Source organism: Mastomys coucha, unplaced genomic scaffold (genome assembly GCF_008632895.1).
Source record: "Mastomys coucha isolate ucsf_1 unplaced genomic scaffold, UCSF_Mcou_1 pScaffold16, whole genome shotgun sequence".
Lineage (NCBI taxonomy): Eukaryota > Metazoa > Chordata > Mammalia > Rodentia > Muridae > Mastomys > Mastomys coucha.
Window position 1 is genome coordinate 102,412,152 of NW_022196898.1, and position 17,370 is coordinate 102,429,521.

The 17,370-nt window shown below is 42.0% G+C and overlaps 1 protein-coding gene across 1 annotated transcript in view; it reads right to left on the bottom strand.

The window, feature by feature from the left end:
- The window catches only part of Tnni3k (TNNI3 interacting kinase), a 274,985-nt gene that overhangs the window by 87,529 nt on the left and 170,086 nt on the right, over nucleotides 1-17,370 (bottom strand). Inside the window, exons 18-20 of the mRNA XM_031375950.1 lie at nucleotides 8,088-8,140; nucleotides 7,762-7,814; nucleotides 4,664-4,796 (exon numbers count right to left, since the gene is read on the bottom strand). Of these exons, the coding sequence (XP_031231810.1) occupies nucleotides 4,664-4,796; nucleotides 7,762-7,814; nucleotides 8,088-8,140 (239 nt within the window). The remainder of the gene's footprint in view (nucleotides 1-4,663; nucleotides 4,797-7,761; nucleotides 7,815-8,087; nucleotides 8,141-17,370) is intronic.

A 17,370-nucleotide genomic window follows, 5' to 3' on the forward strand; every position in this document is an offset into this window, starting at 1 on the left:
AGTATTCATTATTCATCTCCTTTGCTCCTCTCCCTTCCTGCCTTCCTAGGTCTGCCTTACTTCACTGGACATGATGCCCTCCAGTTCTATTCATTTTCCTGGGATGACAATATTTCATTCTTCTTTATCACTAAATAATATTTCACTTTGTCTGTGAGGCAATCACACTTCCTTAAACCATTTATCTGAACACCAGAGCTAGCTCCATATCTCAGCATTGTGAGTGTTGCTACCATAGAAGAGGATTCTGATTTCTCTTTAGCATGCTAATTAGTTACTCTCAGATATATGCCCCTGTGCAGGGAACACAGGTTAATACCATGGCTCTATTTTCTATTAAGGCACTTCCACAAGGGCTGTAATAATTTATATTCCTATTGAAAAGGTGTTCAAGCTGCCTTTCCCCTAGATCCTCAACAGCATTTTTTACTTTTTGTATTTTTGATAAAGCCATGCTAACCAGAATTGGGATATCCCCCTTGTAGTATTTTCTTGATGGCTAAGGGTATTGGGAAATTCTTTTCATGGAGCTGTTGGACATATGTAGAGATGAATTTATGATGGCTTTGTTACTGTGAGAACACAGGATAAACATCCAGGAGGAATTCCATGCAAGTATACAACAAAAATCAAACAAATCAGAATGCTGAACTAAGGATAGGTGACAAAAAGGTTGGGGTCAAAACTGATGACATAGGGCAGCATTCCATCCAACCAACCAACAATCAACCAATGATGCAACTAACTAACAAATAAACAAATAACAAACAAGTAATGAACAACTAACCTGTAACTAACAACTGGCAACCAACAAACCAATAACCCACCAATAACTAACCAACCAAAAACCAACTAACAAACTATACATAAACAACTAAACATCAACCAACAAACCAACCAACAACCAAACAACCAATAACCAACCAATAGCCAAATAACTAACCAACAATCAACTAACCAGTAACTAATTACCAACCAACCAACAAATAACAGCAAACCAACCAATAACAAACCAAACAACAACCAGTCAAACAACAAACAAACAAAACAACAACAACAACAACAACCCAACCAATCCAAATACTGTGGTGTATTCTGCATGTAAAAATTAGGAATATACTGTGTAGTAGAGATGAAGGTACATGTCAGATAATTAGAAAATTATATTAAAAATAACAACGGATTGCAAAAAGGAAGAAAGTAAAAGAAAGATGGACAGAGGGAGAGACTTGAGAAAAAAGGATGAATGTGGAGAAACTCTCACAAGGACCCACCTCTAGATGAAGAGATATAGACAATCAATGGGTGCTGAAGAGGGAGAATCCATCTCCTCCAGGGATGAGCCCCTTGATAGGCTATCTAACCTCATGTGGTCATCTCTAATCACAAGTTCATATGAGCATTACTAGATAGACTATGTAGGTTGTATACATATATGTATATGTGCATGTATGTATATGTCATAGTAATTAAAGAATAAGTAGTCATGAATTTGGAATTCATGGAATTGGAATTGACATGGAATTGGAGAGGAATTGGATGACATGGAAGGAGTTGAAAGAGGGGGATCAGGGGTAGGAATTATATGATACAGTACTTGAGTATGAAATTTTTGAGAAATTAAACTAAAAATTAACAAATGGCAAGCAAAAAGAAAAACTTCATAGTTATATGTATACATTGGGTAAGCTTTGTATAACACTACAAGTTCTTCGAAAGAGATTCAAGTAGATCTAAGCAAAGGGAGAGACAGACTATGTTTCCTGAGAACACTATGACTGAGACACAGATTCATCCCGAATTAGAGCGAGTGAAGTCTAAGCACCAAATGCACTGGGCGTCACTCTCCAAGCTTCCTCTTACAGAGCAGATAAGCTGCCTGTAAAATTAACACTGAAACTAGAAGTAACCTATTAACTAAAGCAATGTTTACAAAGGACACAGTTTGAAGCCTAATGTTGACTGGGTGGGGCAGCTATTAACAAAGTGGTAGTGGTGTGTGTGCATGTGAACAAGGGTCAGTGACACAAAAGTGTCAAATACATAGATACGTAGTTTTGATTGATTATTGACAAAGTACTAAAGTCAATTACTGAAAAATTGTAGTTACTCAACAAATCATACTGAAACAATTGAACACTGATACTTATAAAAACAACTAAACAACAAAACAGCCAATTCATCCCACACATAAACCATAAATAGGCAAAGCAGACGTTACAGCCACAAAACCTAAGTCTGTCAGATGTTTGCATAACATGTCATAGCAAAAGAAACATGTCTGTGGATATTTTAGATAAGACATTAAAATGACATAAAAGTTCGATAAGTAGGATTTCGTTGAAATGACAAATCTCTGGTCTTTTTCACAGGCATTGCTGAGCAGATCACAGAGTAGAGGGGTGTCCTTCCCACCACACTTTAGATTCTGTCTAGGGTCAAGTCACTCATACAACTAAACCCTAAGGCAACATGAAAAAACCCCAGGAAAGAAAGAGCAGTAATGCCAGATATACATATCAATGGGTTATCAAAGCCAGTAATTATAGACAATTCTCCAAGTACACCCAAGCTTGAGTGGCTAATATGCTATGCATTTAAGCTAGCATTGGCAGGCTCTACTGGTGTGTTAATAGTATACAGAACATGGAATGTTTAGCACTAGGTCCAGGAGTCAGTCTCCTATATTTGAACAAATGCGTAGGAGAAATCTCAGTAGGTATAAAGGCCCTGAACATTTTGGTAATTCTTATCAACACAGCTCTAAGCAACAGTAGCTAAAAGGTTACCAGCTGACCTTTGCACCATCAAATTTATTACACAGAAGTGAGAAAGAATGGGTTACAGATAAACAGGGCAATGTGACACACTTTCTGTGACATTCTTGGAGAAGTAGAGACAGAAATCAGGCTTTTGATGGCAGGCTGAGCTGGGGAAAGGCCATTGCTTCAAGAAAGTGTAAAACAATATTCTGGAATATGTGAAGGAGCTGTACTTGAGGGATTGTGGTTATACTACTACACATAGTTACTAAAATTCACTGACTGTTTATCTAAAAAGGCATTTTCCTGTTAGGTCTCAATCAGGTCAACTTAAGGATACAATTTAATTTATAGCAGCAATATAAATTGAAATATTATGGTTTGAACTATGGAGGTGATGGAGGATGGTAAATGGTAGATATTTCCAAGATAGAAATTAGCAGTACCAGATGAATGGACTAATATGTGGCATTAGGAAAAGGCAGACAGGTCTCTATTAAAGGAGGATACCACATGTACCTGGAGTTAGATTCAAATGGTCAAATATTCAGATGTCTGGTTAAGATTAGGCAACAGAGAAACCACAAATCGTAACTATGGCCTCCAAAGGGTGTTGTTGGCCCAGTTCACAAGAAAGCTCTGACCTTGTAAGAGAGCAAAGGACTGTTACATCGTTAGCTGACTCATGAAACACAACCGAAGACCAGAAATCATGGAAAGCACTGGAGCACTCGGAGGAATAAATACTATGAAAAGAGTGTTAGGCATGGGTACCCTCTCTGTCCACCAACACTGATATGTATGGTGATCTTGGTTAAGCTCTTTAAAGTATTTTGATTTTACCCTGTGGTGTATTGTTGTAATACAGAGTGACCATCACAGCCAGCAATGGGATTCATGTCAAATTTTACTCCAAAGGTGCACCTGAAACAGGTTTAGCTCTGCTGACACAGGGTCTTAAATGTCTTCAGATCCAGTGTGAGAAGGCAGAACACTGAGCATAGTAAGATATGCAAATGAAACTGATGTGGGGGTCATGAAAAATGGCTCAGCTCTTCCACCATGAGGCCTAGAGTTCAGATCCTGGTACCCCTGGAACAAGTCAAGCACCTCTGGAACAAGTCAAGGTCCCCTGGAACAAGTCCAAGTCCAACATCCCTGCTGCTTGAAGGGTAGAAAAAGAAGGATTGTGGGAGCTGGCTTGCTTCTAAGCAAGTCAAGATACAAGCCCAAGTTCAAGGATAGATCCCATCACAGGGATAGGCAGAAGGTGACAGATGGGGACATGCAGTGCTCTCTTCTAGCCTCTGAGCATGTGCTTGTATACATGTGTTCAAACACAGTTGATCTCGAGCCTGTTATGTGCATACTTTACTTCTGATTAAATTTCTCTTTTCCACATTTTACATGTAAATGGAGTATAATTTATACCATCAGTGATAATTAGGTTCACTCAAAAAATTGATTTTTAGAATGCAGCCACACCTAATGCAAAATTATTAGGAAATGTGTTTTTCAGCCTTGACAGGTTATTTCTGCACTGACACATACTTATCCCAAGGTATATTTAAAAGACACCTCTAAAATCTAAGCTCAAAGAGTGCACACCTTATCTGTCTGTACTCAGGGCAGCAGTTATTTGATTGTTTTTTTGTTTTTTAAATAGATAAATCAGAGCCCTAAACCTGAATAAAACATCCTGCACAACCAGATACATACCTATGTTTAAAGCCAAGGTGAGGCCCTTACATTCTGTGAATGGGATGCTTACCTTCAAGCAACCCAAGTTCTCTTGCCACCCATGAAGAATAATTATCTTTGGGGAGAGGGGATGTGGAACACAATTTCTGTCAATCACATTGAACTAGGGAGCCATAGCTGCTCTAATGCAGCAGTCCTACCTGGTTTCAGATGGGCGAATGGAATTTCTCCAGTGAGGAGCTCCCACAGACACAGGGCGTAACTGAAGACATCAGCCTTGATGGTGTAGCGCGTGCACTGCGTGAACACCTCTGGGGCCATCCAGCGAAGGTTCTGCACAGACCAAAGGTGACCAGGACTCAGAAACACCCGGCAGAGCTGCCTTCTGAGCCCACACTGGAGAAGGTTCTCCAACGCTCTCAGGCAGCATGGGCAGGAAATTGCTGCAGCCTCGATCTTCAGCAATGCAATGGACTCAGCATACCTTCACGTGCATACCTTCATGTTCATTCATTTCTCAAGAAAACATACCTCGGTCAGAATATCATAAAATCCATAATCTACAAAATACCTCCAACAGTAATGACAAATAACTGTCTCAAAGTGATAGCTGGGTCCATTCTCTTTCCTGTTCCCAACTGCCATTTTTGCCGTAGGGGCATGCAGGCTTCAGAATAGACCACCACAAGGGCCATCCCCTTATTCCTTTGGCTCGAGTCACACTGTGGGAGACACCTTCCTCTGTTTCAGTCTCTGAGTTCCAATTAATTTAGTGACTAAATTAGGCCCATAACTTGTGTTCTCAGGACAGAGGGCAGAAGGAGCCATGGAGAAGTCACCCAGTATTCCTGTAATGGAGATTTCTCCCTGGTAAGATCAAGGATTTGGGTTTTCTTGTGTTTATCCTGATGTAAGTTCTATTAATTCAGTGTTTGCAATATTTCAAGAAGCAAGCTAATAAATATGTTACAAAGCACCCTACTGCTGGGCCTCATGTATATGATAGTGTGAGCTACATTGTTCATATTAGTGATTTGAAGTGCAAATATGTAAACTTGGTTTCTTTGCAGTTCAAAGGGCTGAGCATCAGATTCTACCTCATGAAATTACAGTTGCAACGCTGACTCTCTCACTGGCCAGGCAATTTCTCCCAGCTCAGAGTTCCAGCTCTGAGGTCTCCCAGCTCTGCGTCCTATCAGCGGACTTTCCCAGTCACCCTCCTACAGGCAAGTTAGGAAGCAGTATTCTTTAACTCTCCATAAGAAAGCCCTGTGTGTAGTACTACCTCTGATAATTCTTCTGAAACTCCTACCTTAGGAACCAGGTAGAACTAACCCCAGAGCACCTTTATCCCTGGCATATTATACATGGTCCACTTGCATGAGCTTTGGCGGTCCAAAGAACCTCAGTTCACAGAGATTAGACATGAGCCTTTAGGGTGAATGTCTGGGAGTGGGTCGTTAGTGCTTGTGTTTGATGAGAGGTGGGAGAGTACAAAATAAAAATAATTAAGGAACTTAGATATGGCCTGTTAACTAGTGAGAAAGAAAACAACACCCAGAATAATTTTAGCAGAGTGCTATGGTTATAAGCTATGTTGTGAAGCAAACTAATTAATGTTGCTTGCTGAGGGTGAGATTTAGTTTAATTCTCCCTATCAGAAATGCCTTAGTCAGAGGGTATCAGTGGTTTACACTGGGAACTCATCTGTCAGAAGATGCAGGAATCAAGATCCACTTAAGTCTATGCAGTCACAGCTTTTAGGTGTCACATTTAGGCATTCCTTTTCTTTTTAAATGTAAGATTATTTAAATTTGTGCAGCCAGGTCTGTGATCCCTTGATCAAGCTTCCCCTTTGCCTCAGGGCTTAGATGAGGTTTGTATATTCCTCCCCAAAAGGACACAATCCTCCCTCCCCTCCCCTACTCCACACACCAGATTTGAACACTTCAAGAGCCCTTCTGTTGCAGAGCCACTGGAACCACAAGTATCTTTGTCTTCAGTGATCACGAGGGCTCTTCTTCCCATCAGGTCTCTTATAAAACACCGTACTTCACTCTTACCTGTCTGTGGACCTACTATACTCCCCTGTCTGTCAGCCTACTGCATTCTGTACTTATTTTTACTGCTTTAATTTTTATTAATAACACACCCTGTCACTTACTTTCTTTTGCTCACGTGTTCACTGTCCTTTCAGGAGATTAGCTGGATATGAACAAGAATTCCTTTAGTGGCTATGTGTGGGGTTAGAGACTGATGTCAGCATCTGTCTCAGTTATCTGAACCTTATCGGCTGAGGCAGCGCCTCCCACAGAATCTGGAGCTCACCATTTTAGGCAAACTGGCCGGCCAGTAAGTCTTGGGGATCCTCCTACCTCCGTCTCTCCAGCACTGGGGTTAGATCTCCTGGGTGTGGCTTTTCCCATAAATGCTAGGGACTCAAGCCTAAGGATAGTTAAGGAATGCTTGCTACGTGAAGACATCTCTGTAGTCCCCAGTTGGGATCACTGCAATATCCACAGGTCTTAGACTGTGAGATGGAAATGTTATACACATCTGAAAGAATATGTGACATCTAACTGGTCATGCATTCAGATGGCAAGGAATGAGGACAAAACCAGAAGAGGGGCCTGGAGATAGGGACCTTCAAGGGGCATTAAGATCCTAGGCAGGGTGAATGAGAACCAGCAACGTACAGAAGAAAAGCCATAGATAGATGTGAGTAATGAATAAGGCAGGCCAGTGAAGGGGAGGAGCTTACCCCAAGGAGAATCATGCCTCTGGAGTCCAGGGAGAAGCACTTGTTTGGGGACTGAGGTGAGGAGTGGGGCAGTCAGGCATGAAGTGAGTTACAGGCAATATGGAAACAGTGATTGTTGTCTTGTGTAATAATTTATGTTTTGCCTGAGCATTGATGCTCACCTACAGTACGTATTACCTTATAACACTGGTTTGGAGAGCCATGAATAGTGAGCAGCTGCTGCTGAGCCTTTGGTGTTAGAACGCATCGCTTTCCACGCGTTAGCACTCCCTCTCCATATGCTCCTTATCTGTAGCAGCCAATGACCTGTGCTGATCCCGTGTTCATAGGTTACATTTTGACCGTGTTTGCTGAGATGTTTATCTACCACATTTTCTAAGTAGGGGGCCCCTCAAATAGCTATTTTTGGGTTTTCTGAAAATAAAACCCTAAAACTTATCCTTCTATCTAGACAAAGACATTTCCTGGCCAAGGCTTCCCCCGCCCCTGCTGAGTTTCCATATTTTAATTGTTAACAAGAATGAGAGAGTCACAAACCCCTGGCTGCTTTGTCATGTTGTCTTCATCCAAGGACTGCAGAAATCTTGATTCTAAAGAGAGAGAGAAAAGTCTGCATCAAAGGAAGTGTCCCCAGGCTTTGCTCCCAGATCATAGCAACATTGAAAACCCAGAAAGCCTGTGCGTCGTTCAAATTCTCAATCCCCCCTTTTCAGTTTTGATAGGAAAGAAAAAGAAAAGTGCACTTGGCAGGCTTTCAGAGTGTAATTTAAATAACAGAAACACCAAAGGTGTTTCCAGATTTTTGCACGACATCAGGAATGAGGAAAGGCTGCTCTTTGGGGGTATGCTTTTGAAATTCTTACCTCCAAAGTCTGCCACCACAGCATGGCCATCCTCATAGAGAAGAATATTGTGACTAGGAAAGAAGTAGACTGCGTAAGCTTTATTGAGTTATCATTAGCTTGCCTCTCGGGTCATCATTTGTTACCACAGTGGTGAAATGTACCAACTCTAATGCCATTGATTTTTTTTCTTGATGCAGAAAAGGGATTTACAAAATGTGGTTGTATTCTAGCTCCTATTGACAGTGTGAAGAATTCCTACTTCAACAAACCCTCTAAGCTGGTCAACAGGCCTTGTTAGTTGATGTGCAGTTCCCCAGCTCACAGAGTCTTGTTTGAAAGTATGGCTCTGGGTAGGCAAGGCATGGGATGAACTGGCTGTATACAAAGCATTGATCTTTCAAAAGGAGCCATCAAGAACAGTGACCTGAGTTAGATCCCAGATATCCACATGAGGGAACATATGAGTAAGCCCTGCATGTTATCCTCCGGCCTTCACTCGTGTTTTGTGAGCTGTGTATGTGGACACCCCCAACTGCCCTCTCACTAAATACTCTGTGTATGCCTCTATCTATCTATCTATCTATCTATCTATCTATCTATCTATCTATCTATCTATCTATCTACCTACCTATCTAAGGAAGATATCTTGGACCAGAGACATCATTTTAATACACGGAGTATATCTGAGGCCTGTTAAATGATATCAGCTAAACTACAGGCTAAGAAGTTAGCAAACCATCAAAACTACTCTTCCAGCCCAGAATTCTAGAGGATCAGGAAGACCATCAGTGAATGTCAGAAATGTTCTTAACACAAGAGAAGAGGGGAACCAACTGAGGACAATGTCACCAATCAACTTGGTTGTTGTCATCATTTCTATGTACAAATTAGATGTCCATAAGTAAATATAGACACCAACATCACATGGCACTTTGTAAATATGTACATTTGGGGTTTGATAATCTTGTCTCCATAGTACTGGGAAAATTCCATTTTGTGAGGTAGATCAAACTTAGGGCAGTCTAGGAGAGGTCATCCCTCCCCCATACAGAGCACTGGCTTGTAGAACAACTTATGAAGAAGCACTCAGTGATTCACACTGTTCTTGAGGACTGTACTTGTCTTTTAATTTTTAATTTAATATTATGTGGTACCCAACCCAACTGATACATCTACAACATATCCTACACTAAGGCTCAGGGGTCATAGCAGAAGATAGACAGAAAGACTGTTAAACATGAAGGCATCTATGAGGCTGTATTTCCTAGAAATGCCAGCAAGGCTACATACATATATGAAGTCACATTAAAATGTGGAACTAGCCAAGATCTGAACAAGGACTAAACCTCAGAGATTTGGTGTATGGACCTAACTTCGAGTCTGTGTTTGGCTCCTGGTGGAGGCATTTCCAATTCAAGAGGTCTCATTCTTGGTTTCGGTGGTCAGTATGAACAGGATTATCTTCAGTGATTTATATGATGCTTCTAGATGCTCACTTGGTTTTACAAGAACATTACTTTGGAAAGCCTTTTTGCTTTGCGAATGAACTAGGAAAATAGACTTAATATACCTTGTAAATGCTAACATTTAATGTGTGTCCAAAGTGAGATGGTAGAGTATAGGAATATTTGAGAATGTCAAAACAGGAAGAGATGAGATGCAATTTTTAGCACCAAATTACAAATTGGTAGGCGTGATGAGGACAGTGCTGTTATAACCAAAAAAACTCTCAGACCAATAGGAAGAGTATACATAGACACAAGGCTCATTCGAAGAGCTGCACAGCCCACATCCTGTCAAGGGAATGTGGGTGCCAAAATTTGCCCAGAACACTTAAGTACATGTTGAGCAAAGTTCCATCAGACACAGTGCAATCATGGGTAGCCCCTGACAATTGTTTCATTGTTAATTCCAGTTAGTAAGCAAGATGAGCAGCTGAAGCCTTGTCTTTAACAGCAAGAAGTTTCCTGAATCGTTTTGCAAGTGGAGCTACTTTAGCTAGCTACCAGGAAAGACCAGGGACCCTTTGGATACCTCTCCAATCAATGTAAGCCTCAAGGCAGTGCTGCAGAACCAAACCCATGGATCTAGAGCACTGGGTCCTTACCTAACAGTTCATTTGTTCAAATTTCATGTAAATATATGTTACCAAGAATAATTACACCAGCTAGCTAAACTTATGGATTAAAAAGTAGTCTTTTACGTAAGAAATGTAGTACCTGGTCAATAATAGCAGGCTCAGATTTCAGGATGCCCAGAACAGGATTTGACCTCTATGGTACTGGGTGAGGTGTGGTAGGGGGAGGGATCTGAGGGCCAAGACTGAATCCATTCATCTGATGACCTCTGCATCTTCACTGTGCTGTACTGGGTGAAGTGTGGTAGGGAAGAAGGGATCTGAGGGCCAAGACTGAATCCATTTGTCTGATGACCTCTGCTTCTTCACTGTGATGTTTTGCAGAGTAAGTGATACTGAGGATAGATCCTACTATTGCAGGGGTGACCACAGGGTTATAGTAAAGGTTGTATCCTGGAATAATTCAGTGCTTGCTCTATACCATTCATCAATCTAGGCATGAATGTTTAAGATTCAGAGAAGAATGAGATATGCAGACCTTAGTTCCTACAGAAAGGGTAGTCTACCTTAGTTCCTACAGAAGGGGTAGAAAGCTCAGAATTCTGGTGTACCAGCACAGGCCAGAGAGCTGTCAAATGTAAACCTAGAGTTCATTTTCTTTATGTTAGACGTTGGAAGTTAGAACATCTCAGATGTTAAAACAGTCCCTGACAAACAGTAGATGGTCAATGAGTTTGTACTTTATGAGTTGTACCTATGTGATTTTCCCCAAAGCATGATATTTACTTGTTTTCTGTTAGCATGTCACTCTAGAAGATGCAAAGTGTATATGATATGGATTTCATTTTCGTGGAATGTATAATCTGCTAGCAAAAACGAAGATGAATGTTTTCCAAGAAAATAGCATAGGTTAAGAACCAGATTAGCTTTGAAGGAGGCTTTGAAGGTCACTCAGCTATTAAATCTACAAATATGTACCAAGACTCTGTCACGTGCTAGGATATTTCCAACTGTGAAACAGGCAGGTTGAAGTTGGCCCCAAACTGTAGGGAGAACAAGCAGGAAGAGACTGAGAAAAGGGAAAATCAAATCCTGCAAAGATCTTGGCAAAGTCTAGAGGGGTGTGTGTGTGTGTGTGTGTGTGTGTGTGTGTGTGTGTGTGTGTGATTATAAAAGTAGAGTTACTAAACCAAAGAACACATACTAGAAAAGTATGAGATATTTACAATAAAAGGAGTATCGAATTATAAAGATCAGAAAGACCTTTTGATCAGTCACTAACACCAACCTCAGGCTTGAACATGCCCAGAGAAGAATGTGTGCTGTGTTCTGAAACCAGCCAGGGCCTCGAAGTTGCCATCACTGTCAGTAATGAGGTTGACCTCATGTGAAAGGCACAATAAATGGTAAGTTTTCAGCAGTGTGAACACTGAAGGAATCAGATATGTTAGAGAAGAAGTCAATAGAGTGGGAAGTGGGCAAGCGCTCCTGTGGGAGAAACCTATCTATTCTCCGGAGTCACACTGGATTCTGTACTAGAAATCTTCATTGCAGGTGACAAACAGACACAGAGGCACTAAGTCAGATAACCCAAATTTCTGCTGCCAAGCGATGGAGCCCCCACTTAAATTTCAGTCTTCAGAGTCAACCAGACCCCAAGGGAGACCCCAAATACCCAACTTCAATAATGAGGTGAAGAGTTGATGGAAACCAAACTAGTGTTTCTTTGTGCCAGTATGGCTCAGCAGGCAAAGACCAGTCCTCCTCTTTCCCAGAGTTGTGCTGATATCAATGTTCTGCAAGGAATATGCAGATATGGGAAAAGCAGTTGCTACAAACAGTAGATTTGGGAAGCTAGCTAAGCTGGTGTTAGGGCCTTAAAGCTATCAGCATCAAGAAGTTGCAGAATAAAAACAATTCTGGGACTTCTGTGTCTCCCCTGGCCCTGTAGATCGCCCCAGAGGCACTTTGTCCAAGATAAGACCTCAGTAGTGCTAGCTAAGGGGTGTGCTTTGTGACACTTAAAGTAGAACCAGTTTTCCTACCAGATAATTCTCATGCCCCCTTTAGCTCTAGAGAGTCTTGCCTTCCATCCCCACTGTGATTTTGCAAAGCCATTTCTATTTAACTGAAAGTGTGGCTCACCTTACCCTAAACAGCCTTTGTTCCTCCAGCTGCACGGATACTGCGATATCTGCACTGGGCACCACTTTGTCTTTCACCATGAAGCAAATGACCTGAGTCAGCTGTTTACATATCAGAATATTTGCGTCTTTGAAAAGCCTGTTCCTCATCAACGACTCCCCAAATCTCTTTTAAAGTCATCTAACCTCCACAAGGCATGCACTTTACAGTATAACCCAGGGCAACATTTACTTCATCTGGCTAAACTGAGAGGGCAGAATTCATGCTTCTGGCTTTCCTGGTTTTCTTGTTAGTAACAATCTAAAACCTGTGTGCATGAAGGAGAGAGAGAAAGAGAGATGGAGGGCGATTTTAAAAGGCTTTCTCTTTGCTAATACTGAATAGAAGCTAAATTTCACTGGTTTTCTTTTCATAAAGGGAAAATTTCTCCAACTTTAGAACAAAATTAACTTAATGAAGCCATTATGTGAGGATCAGGAGTCTTTCATTTTAATTGCCTGTATTGAAAAGTTACCTCAAATGATTCATAATCAGCGGGCTCAGTGCTGTAGCCCAATGCTAATTGTCACTATTAATCAGACTGGCCTGATTATTAGGCCATTTCCCAATTCTGATTTCCTCCTCCATCTGGACTGAAGTTCATGGTGAGCCTTAGAAGGAGCGAGGTAACTGCTACTCTCCCTCTATCACCATGAGGAACTTTAGGAAAAGGTCATTAAAATGCTTAAATATTATTTTAGGTTATCTTTCTGAATTCCAAAGCCATGTAATTGCCTGTGTCAGTTGCTCTCACAAACAATGGTTAAGAACACCACAGGCAACTTCTTGGTGTCCTTATTTGGAGAGCTGACTGCCTCAATGAGCAACTGTAACAACAGTGCCGAGCTTCCCAGACGTGCTGCAGGCCGGCTTTCTGAGGTACCCCTGAAGGTGATTAACTCATGATTAAAGAACTGGTCAGCAGTGCGCCTGGAAGCATTCCAAGGGTTAGGTCAGTGGAAGCAGTCAGGCTTCGTTCAATCTTACTGCACTGTGAAAGTCATTAGTTTACAAACACATGTTCCTGACAAGCCATCCTTCACACCCTAAGCGGAGGAGTCCTGGATCTGCCACCTGCCACACCTCTCCTGTCTGCAGTGCCTGGAGATGGCTGGGTCTCTTCCAAGTACAGGCTTCTCACTGGGGAGCCCCACCTCAGTGACATTCAGCAGTTGGTTACACTGCTCCCTACTGAGTGTTGTTCCTGTCAAGCTGAATGTCATCTCAGACAGGACCCAAATATCCTGAACCTCTTCAAGTAACTCCAATGTAGTGTATCACATTGACAAAGCCTTTGAACACCATTCACAACTATGTGCTTTGTACTTTTGTTTCTTTTGTAAAAGTTATTCTGGAGTCATCTAGTCTGTCCTTGGTAGCTACACATATGCTCTTTTATGGTTTCGCTTTGATCTCTTTGTGCCTCCAATTTGTGGCTTGGATTCCCTTTGTCTCTGTTTCTGCTTCTTTGTGACACACACACACACACACAGACACACACACACACACTCACTTTATCCTTGTTAGTTCTTCTGGCTATTTAGACAGTAACTACTGATATCAGCCATTCCCTTTATTATAGAAGCCCTGGCTTTGATCTCCAGTGTAACGGAAACATATTTAGACTTGGGGACCCTCATGACAGATATGTTCACAGATATTATGTGGTGACTAGATTCTTGGGAGTCCTCTTTAGTTTGGACTATGTGGTGGTTTGAATAAGAACCTGCTTCTTAGTTGATGGCGGTTTGGAAAGGATGTGGGGATGGAGGGCCCTTTTTGGGGAAATCCATCCATCAATGGAACTCTTTTGAGAGTTCATAGCCCTGCCCTGTCCAGTTTACTATCTGAAAATGTGACCTCTCAGCTTCTTGCTCCAGCTACCCATTGTCACACCTCCCCGGCCAGTATGGACTATCCCCCTGAAACCAAATAACTCTTTTTTCCTTCAGTTCATGGTGTTTTATCATGGTAATAGAAATGTACCCAATAAAGGCTGCTCCCAGGAAGCTGTTTACAGCTGTATGAGAGACCTCGATTTCTGCTTCAGAGCTGTGCGGGACTCCATTCCCACTCTCGAGTCCCTCCTTATTTGTTCCTGGGAGTTCACTATTATCTAGCTAAAGGCTCTTTCTGTGTCTAAAAGGTACCCTAGGATTTCTACCCCCATACTCCAAGACTCCTACGGTGGTGTCCAAACAATTCTTTGATAGTCTTTTGCAATCCAAGCAAAGCCCATGGGAATTCCTTTAGGTATTATTTTACCAGGGTCCCCAGTTCTTCTCAAGCTCCAGAGAACCGGAGTTTAGGTCTTCATGTCGGTTCTTTAAACATGTAGAATTCTTCCCTTTCATGGGACATCACTGCACACCATGTTGTACGGGTAGAACTGACTCCGTCTGCTTCAAGCTGACTGACTTTGCTGTTTCCCAAGGGTTTGCAGAAGAGCTGTTTTTGTAGTCTGACAGCCCACAGCTAGTTGGGGATGGCAATGCCCAGTTCTGAGCATAATCTAGGTGTGAGAGAAGCAGCTTTCCAAAAGCCCAGAATCATGAACTTCTAAACACCAAAAGCCTAATTTCACTCAACTTCTGGAAACCATGGAAACGAAACACTCCAGTAAATGCAAAGGATTGCAGAGCCTCTTCTCCTCCTAAAACAAACTTCCGCCTGTCAGTAGAAGTATATTTGAAAGCTTACCCCAAAGCCTCTGGATTTGTCCCAATGCCACTGGGATTGAGGATATAGATTTTGAGATCTGTATCGTGCTTCAAACTGCTTATTGAGGGTCATATGAAAGAGCACATCCTCTTCACTCAACATTTGCTTAGAACGTGAAATGCAAGCGAGGGTGGGGTGTGGGGGTGTGTTCACTGAGATCACCTAAGCACCCACATGTGTCCCTGTTGGGAGAAGTCTGTGGATAAGTGCCCTAGAATCCACAAGTGATTAGTCCCATCTTTAAACAAATGGAGTTATTTCTTGACCGTTTTAATAGAGATTAGTCTAAGGTACTAAAACTACAAAATGGAACATTCTTGGATGCTGAAGTGACAGATAGGGGATTCCACAGGTGACAGCTGAGAGTTTATCTCACAAGGTTCCTCCTACTTCAATCTGAAATTGAGGTACAGAGGAAGAAGTTAGAAGCTCACACACAGCCTGAATCTACTTCATGGTATTTAGCATTCTTCAGTTCACTGGGGCCATGCATGAACAGGAACTTCTGATTTCAAGTAGAGGGCTTGGAAACCTAACCTTGGGAGTCACAGGCAGCCACAGTTGGGAGAACCTTTTTGCATAAAGCATGTGGGTCAAAACTAAAGAATGAAGAAAATGCCAAATATCTGTTTACATAAAAGAAACAAGCAGCTAGTCTGATTAATAAAAGAAAGTTACCATCCCAAAATAACTAAAGAAACTTCTAGGTGTGATCTTCCACAATTTCCTTGTTGTCTTTCTAAAGTCTTAGTTATAGAAACAGTAAAGGCATCAACTTTCCCAGAGAAGCACAGCTCCAAGTGTGAGGAGAGAGCCCATGTGTTCCTGAAAAATCATCAGGGCAGGAAAACCACAGCAAGGTCTCTGCAGTAGAAGTGACTTAGACAAACATGTGACACGTGCTGCAGATGTCCTTATAGAACTGGATGGTGTCCATCTTAGCTTGGACAACTTGGCACAGGTGAGAATCATCTCAAAAGGGAGTCTCATTTCAGGGAATTTTTAGATCAGATTGGCCATGGTCTTGTCTGACAGAGAGTGTCTTGCTTACTAATTGATGTACAAGGGCCAACCCACTGTAGGTGGCTCCATTCCCTAGGCAGGTAGTGCTGGGTTGTACCAAACAAAACAACAACAACAACAACAGTGAATCACGAGTTTACAAAATCCATCAAACAGCACCCTCCATACCTAATTCCTGTTGTACTTCTTGGCTATGAGTGAGTTCCCTGACTCACTCATAACATATCGAAAACAGCAAGCTTGTCTACCTTCAGGTTCCTGCCCTGACTTACCTCAGCAATGGACTATGGCCTGGAAATAAGGGCCAAGTGAATATTTTCTTCCCCTGTGTTGCTTTATCACAGAAGCAGAACAGAGCTAGAAAAGGGGGGTTCTGAGAGCTTCTTAGATGATATTTATTCTATAAAGGAAACCTTGGGGTACCTTTCTGATAGGCCTCTGACATAGCAACTGGCCTTCCCCCTGCTCAGCTGCTCACTGCTGTTCCCTGAGCCACAGGATACCATGTGCTGCCACCCGATGCTAAGAGGAGTCTGAGATACTCAGAAGCCAACTCCATGCTTCTCTTGTTGAAGGAATCTCCTCACCCATAGCTAAGAATCCAGATCCAAGACACCAACTTGCCAAGGATCTTCTGGATACTTACTTGGCACTCAGGCATAAATGATGTCTGCCTGTGACACTAAAATTCAGCCCTAAATAGCAATAGGGAAGTATGGGGTGGAGTAAAATGTCAAAGGAAGGAAACGGTAGACAAGCTTCTCTTGAGAGGAGAAAGCATATAAGCGTGGCATGGTAGATACTGTTGATATTATGTCTACCACATTTCCTGCTGAAGGTCCTCCAAATCCTGAAGTCAGTGTATCCAAGAGAGTAGGAGCCAGGCAGATCCGAGAAGGCAGACAGATAGGGGAAAGAGGCTTTAAGTAGATCAATGTACTTTTCTCTTAAACATTAATATGGCCAGCTTTCTGCTAGTCCCCCTGCCAGAAGGAAGAATTAGGGTGGAGACACTTTCAAACCTCCCATTGGAGGTAGCCTCCTGTGGTAGGAATCAACCACCTTCTCTGTCTGGATTATTTGATATCCTCCATAGCCCAAACTGGCCAATTCTGAGGGGATTTAGCCTCATTGAGTAATACTCCAATTTACCCAAAAAGCCAATTTACACATAAGTGTATGAAGGTTTAGGCGCTGTAAGACAAACTCACGTTATTGGTCCAGATTCCTTCCCTCTGTCTCCTTGTGCATTGCTATTATGTGTGAGATTACTTTAATAAAGTCTGGGTGAATGTT